Source organism: Capricornis sumatraensis, unplaced genomic scaffold, assembly GCF_032405125.1.
Source record: "Capricornis sumatraensis isolate serow.1 unplaced genomic scaffold, serow.2 scaffold52, whole genome shotgun sequence".
Taxonomy (NCBI): domain Eukaryota; kingdom Metazoa; phylum Chordata; class Mammalia; order Artiodactyla; family Bovidae; genus Capricornis; species Capricornis sumatraensis.
Window position 1 is genome coordinate 1 of NW_027184661.1, and position 8,032 is coordinate 8,032.

Genomic DNA, 8,032 nt, shown 5'->3' on the forward strand with positions numbered 1-8,032 from the left:
ATCTTGTAGTTGCCATGTGGAGGGCCGCAGCGGGTCAGGCAGCTTTGTTTAAAGAGGGCGGCCTCTTTAGGTGAAGGGAGTAGTCTTGTTCTCAAAAGGTGAAAAGATGGGGCCGTCAGAGCTCACAGGGGTATCTCTTTCCAAAGAGGTGACTGCACAGAGGCCCCTCCTGCCGCCACTGCTGCAGGGACCTGGAGTAGCAGCCCCCAATCTTTTTGGCACCTGGGACTGGTTTCTTGGACGACAGTTTTTGCATGGGGTGGGGTGAGCTGGTGGGATGGGGCACGACGGGGTGGACAAGGAAGGGTGGGGTGGCATGGGAGTAGGGTGGGTTAGGGTGAAGGGATGGTTTTGGGATGCACATTACATTGTTACTTTATTTCTGTTTTTATTACATCTACTCCAGTTTAGATCATTAGGCATTAGATTGGGAAGGTTTGGACTCCTACCATAGGGGTCCAAATTACCATAGAGTAATTCAGGCTGAGAGAACCCGTCATTTTTGTGGTGGGGGTGGTGGCAAGCATTGGGAGTAAGGGACGTTCAGGTAGAGAAAGGCATTTATATAAAAAGGTATGGACCTAGAGAGTATTATGTATGTTAGGTGAAATAAGTTAGAGAAAAAGAAACTATATGATTGTACTTCTATGAGAAATCTGTAAAACAGAAACAGTTGTGATGCAGAGAAAAAAAAGAGGTGGTAATTGATGGGAGTTAGGGTTGAGAGAGTGGGGGAGGAGAGAAATAGATGAGGAAGATTAAGATGTACAAACTACCAGTTACATAATAAAATCAATAGGTGTGAAAGGTAAGTAAAGAGAAAGATAGATAAGGTAACCCCATTAGGCATAGGGAGGAGTTTTAGCCTTAGGAGGAGTCAAGCCAGGACCTTCAGTGCTAGTCAGCAGGCCTGGCATCCAAGCGGATTGCTGCACTAAGGAGCAGCCCCGCTCTCAGATCTGGGCATCCCCAAACAAGGTAGCTGGATATGGAGCCCCCAGCATCTCCTCTAGCCACTCAGGGAGGTGAGAGCTTTGCTCTGGGGCATGTAGACTCGGATCAGCAGAGGGAAGACTCCCAAACTGGAGGCCAGAATCCTGAGGACTGAGGGAGCCCCTGACTCCAGAACTGGGGCAGGGGTGGAGGTCAAGAGTCCTGCCCTTGTGGTTAGCAGCATAGCCCCAAATCAGTTTTGGCAGGATGTGGCTCACTCTGTCACCTCTGGTCCCAGAAAGGTGAAGACCGTTTTTGCAGGGTTTTGGGCTCAGATTGACAGAGGGCAGAATCCCAGGAAGGATGCGGAGTCGAGGGGAAGATCCATACACGGTAGAGAGAGCCACATCGGATGCCGCCTCTGCTGTCAGCCCCTGGGGTCCCAGGACAGAGCTGGCCAGTTCTGGTGCCCCTGACTTCTGCCTGTGGGGTCCAAGGGAGATGAGGGCCTTGGTTTCAGATCTGGCTGCCCAAGTCAGCAGAAAACAAGGAGTCCCAGGCCATGACAGATGTTGAGGCACCAATTCTATGTGAGGAAGGAGACAACTGACTCCCCCAGAACAGAGGAGCCCACAGAGTGCCACCTCTGCCGTCACCCTGGGAAGCCGGGTTAGAGCTCTCAGGCTGAGATACCCTCTCATTTCCTCGAAGGATGGTCTCAGGGACATTGGGGTTTCAGTGTGATGGGTGAGGCCTCATTCAACATAGGGAGGAAGCCCGGTTCCTAAAAGGAGACACAGTGGTAACACTGAGTGAACATGCGAGAACCCCACCCAGGAGGAAGTGAACCACATAGTCACATCACCCCTCTCAGACCTGGAAGACCCAGGCATGGGGACCAGATGACCCCCACTTGCTTCTGCCCAGAGTCTTGCAAGGAGGTGAGGAACCTCGTTGATGGGGGTATGGGTTCAGGTCCACCACTGGAGCATTTGCAGCTAGTACCAGGAGCCCAGAAGAGGACCTAAGAATTGAGGGGACCATCCAGCTACCCTGCGACAACAGAGGGCAGTGCAGAATCTCTTCCTGACTGTCTGCATCAGGAGTCCACACACAGCTGTAGCTAGAGATCGGGAAAATGTTGCTGCTTTTTAGTGGGTCTCAGGGAGATGGGGGCCTTAGTAGGAGGCGAGAGATCTCAAGTCGAGACAGCGATTTCCTGGTCTTGCCAGGAGTCACAGAGTCACAGTAAGGACCCAGAGAGATGACTTAGATGAGCACCTACCCAGAACAGTGGGGGCCCGCAAAGTCCCAGCCCCTGTCAGCCCTGGGGCACCCCGGGCAGAGGTCGCCAGATGTCACCCCTCACTTCCAGCCCCAGGAACTCAGGGAGATGTGGGCCTTGATCTGAGGCCAGAAGACTCAGGGTGGACTAAGAGAGGAGCATAGATCCCATCCAGGTGAGGACGGCCAGCAATGATGGAACAGTGGAGTCCCAGAGAGTCCAGCCCCTGCTGCCATCCCAGGGAGGTCAGGGACAGGGGTGACAGGAGGTGGCTCACACTTTCTTTCACCTTGGGAACCTCAGTGTGCTCAGGTCAGCAGAAGGAGAATTTCTAACATTTGCCAGGACTCACGGAGAAGATGCTGAGGACTGTGGGAAACTCCCAGAATTCCTCTCACTGTCACTCCTTGGTGCCCCCAGGCATACATGGCAGGCAGAAGTGTGCCTCACTCACAGCTAACAGGGAAGTGAGTGCCTTAGTCTAATGGGTCAGCAGAGGAAGGAATCTTAGACTCCTTGAGTAAAATCTGGGGACCCATTACAGGGCCTCAGCCTCCTGCTGCAGCTCTCCAGGCCCCAGAGACCATGGGTGGTAAGGCCAGGTAGGGCCACCCTGGCTTCCCCCATTCGATCTCAGGGAGCTGTTGGCCTTGCTGTGAGGAAAGGTCCTCAAGCCAGGAGAGAAAGGAGCCCCCAGATCCTCCCAGGAGTCAAAGTGGGGACTGCGAATTTGGACTGAAGGTAGCACACTCCCCCTTCCAGCTAATCAAATGAACGCTAGAGTCTTGCCTGATCCTCCTCATTTCTTTGTGTCATTTCTAAGGGAGCTGAGGTTCTTCACCTGAAGGGGCGGCACCAGAGGCAGGAGGGAGGGGCCCACGGCCTTGGTGTTGACAAGATGAGGACCCTGAATGGTGGAGAACCGAGTTCAGGACAGAGCAGGCCCCAGAACTGCCAGTGCCATCCACCCCTAGTGTCCATGACTCAGTTCCTTCTCATGGGTCCCAGGGAGCTTTGAGGCATCACCTTTCAAGTGGCACATGGCAGGGGTCCCGGCCCCACTAAGAGCTGATGTGACAGTTGTGTGTGTGAATGAAGGGACCCAGAGGGGGCCCCACTCCCAGGCTCTGCTGTCCCTGGAGGCAGCCACAGGCAGGCTGAGGCTGGCGCACGCTCACTTCTTACACCGGGTTCTCAGGGGATAGGCTGACCAAGAACAAGAGGCCAGCGGTTCCTGGAGCAGGGCTCTCCAGGAAACGGGCAGAGCAGCCTTCCCTCCATGCTGAAGGAGCTCATCCACTCATCTTCCCTTCTCCAGGTGCCAGCATCACCTACTTGCCTGCCTGCTCCCCTGCCTGCTGTGCCTGCTGACAGTCATGCCTCGGGGGCAGAAGAGCAAGCGCCGTGCGCGTGAGAAACGCCGCCAGGCACGCATGGAGACCAAGGATCTCGGGGATGCTCAGGCTGCTGCCTCCCCCGCCCCTACTTCTGGGAGTGCGCCCCCGGGCCCCCCCACTGCTGATGCAGGCCAGAAGCCTCAGGGAGCTGAAGCCACTAGCTCTCCTGTTGCAGAGGCTTCACATCCAAGATCTAAAGCACGTGGCAGGCGCCAAGTTAAGGGACATAAAAATTCTTCCCAGGCCTCAACCTCTGCTAAGACCACTCCTCCAGATCCTCTGACCAAGAAGGCAGTGGTGTTGATACATTTCCTGCTTGAGAAGTTTAAGATGAAAGAGCCCATTAGGAGGGTAGATATGCTGAAGCTTTTTCACAAAAGGTACAAGACACGCTTCCCCGAGATCTTCAGGAGAGCAGCTGAGTGCATGGAGCTGGCCTTTGGCCTTGAATTGAAGGAAGTCAAGCCGAATGGTTACTCCTATACCCTGGTCAGCAAGATAGGCCTTGTTAGTGATGAGGTGCTGAGCAGCAGCTGTGAGCTGCCGAAGAATGGGCTTTTGATGCCTCTGTTGAGTGTGATCTACCTGAATGGCAACCGCGCCTCTGAGGCTGATGTCTGGGAGTTCCTGAATGTTCTGGGCATCTATGATGGAAAGCAGCATGTAATCTTTGGGGATCCCAGGAAGCTCATCACGGAAGAATGGGTGCAGCAGAATTACCTGGTGTATCGTCAGATTCCCGACAGTGATCCCCTGAGCTATGAGTTCTTGTGGGGCTCAAGAGCCTACACTGAAACCAGCAAGATGAAGGTGCTGGAGTTTTTGGCCAAGATCAATAGTACCATCCCCGGTGCTTTCCCATTCCATTATGCAGAAGCTTTGAGAGAAGAGGAAAAGAGATCCTGAGGCAGATCTCTAGTTAGATCTCATGCTGCTGCCAGGGCCACTGCCCGCTCCAGGTTCCCACCCAGAGATCCGTCCAGTGCCCAGTGAGTTCTCAGGCAGCTTCTTCACTTCGTTTGACCGATACTGCCAACCTTTTAAGAAGTGAGAGGCTAAAGTAGGCCTGGAAAAGTCATAATATATATTTTCTTTGTGTTCCTGTTTTACCCTGTTACCTTTCAAATGTTGTTTCGTGTCCTAGAATGTTTAGATTCAGAATCCACGTTTACAAATGACAGTTTTGTTATTATCTGTCAGATCTAAGAGTAAGAGTTTTGGCACTGTGTAGTAGAATTCAGGAAATTCTTCATCATTTTTGGATCCAGAACAAGATAACATAGCTTTGGAATAGGAATTTTCTTGGAAATGTGAAAGAATGTTGTTGTTTTAAAACAGATGAAAATCAAGTAAGCTGTAGTCAAGTTTTGATTTATGTTATTCACCTTCGTCTTAACATTCAGTAGTACCTTTAGCGATACACTTAGATGTTGTTAGTTTATTCAAGAGTGCCAATAAAAATAAACAATAAGAAACTACATTCCTTGCTTGGTGGCTCCTTTATGCCCATCTTTACTTGAGCATCTGCTCTTCAGAAGCTTCTGTGCTGGTGAGGGTGATGCAAAGATAAAGGAGACCCTGCACCTGCCTGTAGATGTCTTGAGTATATGAGCAGTGATTCCATAAGGAAGGTGACAAAAAGCAGGGAGGATGCTGGGGAGGGAGTTGGGATGAGAGCAGTGAGGTATAAGTTCTCTCAGCCTTTATTCTCTTAAACCAAAACTTTGAGGTTTGGTATTTTGGCCAAGGTCAATGGTAACATCCCCAGTGCCTTCCCACCCCATTATGAAGAGGCTCTGAGAGATGATGACGAGAGAGCCCGAGCTGCAGTCAGGGTTTGTAGTCGTGCCAAGGCCAGTGTGTGCTCCAAAGTCATGTCTAGCAGTCCCTCCAGCCCCTAGTGAGGTCTGAGGCAATTGTTTCACTGTGTTCCACCAACACTCCCAACCTTTTAAGTTGTGGGAGGCTAAGGTGGGGCTGGAAAGCTAATCATAATCTCCCATCTTTGCGTTCTTGTTCCTTCTTGGGAGGTCATTTTAAGTTGGCTGCGTGGTGGGCTGGATGAATCTGTGATAATGGTGAGCTGGGCCCAGACCCCTAGATGGTGGGCCTCAGGTTTGGGAGGCTGAAACTGAAATGAGAAGCTGCCCTGAACAGTTACCCTGAGATTGTGAGTCAAGCAGAGGGAATCTCCGCCTGTGGGAAAGAACAGAAGGTGTCCAGTGCTCCTGCCCCAGTGCAGGTGAACACAGTCCACAAACCAGGTGTTTGATGCGTATTATTGTCACCTTTGTGATGGGATGTGGAGACGTCACTGTGCTGGCACTCTGGGCCCTGAACGCACACTCCAAACATGAGGGTATCTCGAGTGTAATCTAGTAGACCTGCTGGGCGGGGCTAGATTTTAGTGGTGGTGAAATACATGAAAATCAGGGTGTTTTGTCGGGAGGGCTTTGGGAGGCAGGGCAGTTACTGGTCCTTGACGTAAATTCTATAAGTTTTTGCGTTGCATCCTGGTAAAACGCTTGCCTCTAAATTTACTTAGGGTTACTTGTTTAGTTGCTAAGTCATGTCTGACTCATTGTGGCCCCATGGAGTAGCCTGGCAGGCTCCTCTGTCCATGGAACTTTCCAGGCAAGAATACTGGAGTGGACTGCCAATTCACAACCCAGAGTGCCAGTCTTCACAACCCAGGGACTGAAATGACATCTCCTGATTGTCAGGTAGATTCTTTACCACTGAGGCACCTGGGAAGCCCTACCATTTCTTGCTAAGCAGCAGTTTGATTGACTTAGCTTTCTTTGTTTAGAAGACCACATAGTCTCTAGTTTCTCCTGGATAAAGAAAAATTTCCATAGATGAAGGTAGAAATTCCCATAGATTGTCTTTCTGGTATGAAAATAAGTGTCATAAGACCTAAACATTGCCAGCTGCAGTGCCAGGTGCTGTACACAAGCTATATATGTTCTGATACTTCTGTAAGACAAGGCTTATCAAATTCACTTAGCAGACAAAGAACTTCTATTCTCCAAGCTGATAAAGTGACAGAACTGAGTGTAGAGCCTGGTCTGAATTGCGCTCGAGTCCATAATGTTTCACTCCTCCCAGTCTGAGGCTGACATTTTGTCAATTCATTTCTCTTCACACTGCCTGGCCACAATCCCCCTCGCTATAGGGGGATCCGAGAGCGCTCCTGTGGGGTCCGAGAGCCATTATGGAAACCGGCAAGGTGAAAGTCCTGGAGTTTTTGGCCAAGGTCAACTATACTGTCCCCACTGCATTCCTGCCCCTATTGTGAGGTGACTTGGAGAGAGGAAGTAGAGAGCACCGGGGCCAGAGCTGCAGCTGCATTTCTCCCTGGGCGGCGATGGCCCTTCTGTGGCCAGTGCCTACTCCATGGCTGCATCTGGCCACTCAATCTCACCTCTAGTGTGGTATGAATCCGTTCTTTACTTTGTGATCAGAAAAGCCTGTCAACCTGTGTTCCTGATATGCATCAATAACTTTTCGACTTACCCTTTTCTTGCAGGGGGTGAGGCAGTAATTTTCAAGTGATTTTCTTTTCAGTAGAAAGTTTATTTAGATTCAAAACATAAGCTTATGAATGACACGGGTCACACATTTATTGCTGTTTACCAGATTTAGAAATAAGAATTTCGCTTTCTGAAATACAAACTGAAAAATTTTAAATCATCTGTGTGATCCAGAGCAAGATTACATGGCATTGGAATAGGGGTATCCTTGGTAATGTAAAAAACCCCACACTAAGATAGGATAAGAAGAGAACAAAATTTTAAAGTGATTCAGTTACAGGTCCAGCTTACTGTATTCAGTCTCTCATTCCTAAATTTCAAAGATATATACCTTTTAAATTTAGAAGCATATGCAACTTGCATTTAGGATATACTTAAATTATTAAAGAAAATGTGAGTTTATGAAAATGTAAATTGATTCAGCCACTATGGAAAACAGTATGCTGGTGCTAAGTCACTTCAGTCGTGTCTGACTCTGTGCGACCCCATAGACGGCAGCCCACCAGGCCCCCTTGTCCCTGGGATTCTCCAGGCAAGAACACTGGAGTGGCTTGCCATTTCCTTCTCCAATGCATGAAAGTGAAAAGTGAAAGTGAAGTCACTCAGTCGTGTCCGACCCTCAGCGACCCCATGGACTGCAGCCTCCCAGGCTCCTCCATCCATGGGATTTTCTAGGCAAGAGTACTGGAGTGGGGTGCCATTGCCTTCTCCAGGAAAACAGTATAGATGCTCATAAAAAAAATTGAAGATAGAACTACCATGTGATCTGGCAACTCTACTCCTGGAAATTTAGCTGAAAGAAATGAAGCCAACACCTGGAAAAGATATCTGAACCGCCCACCCCATGTTCGTTGAAACATTATTTACCATAATCAAATTATGAA

General features: G+C 49.9%; 1 protein-coding gene across 1 annotated transcript; it reads left to right on the top strand.

Annotated features, from left to right (window-relative positions):
* Nucleotides 1-3,594: 3,594 nt before the first annotated feature.
* LOC138072484 (melanoma-associated antigen B1-like) lies at nucleotides 3,595-4,521 on the top strand. Its single transcript, XM_068963526.1, has one exon. It carries the CDS (start codon nucleotides 3,595-3,597, stop codon nucleotides 4,519-4,521), a length of 927 nt encoding a protein of 308 aa, XP_068819627.1.
* Nucleotides 4,522-8,032: the final 3,511 nt, after the last annotated feature.

Coding starts and splice junctions, on each gene's coding strand:
- LOC138072484 (XM_068963526.1), top strand. CDS start 3,595: ATGCCTCGGGGGCAGAAGAGCAAGCGCCGTGCGCGTGAGAAACGCCGC.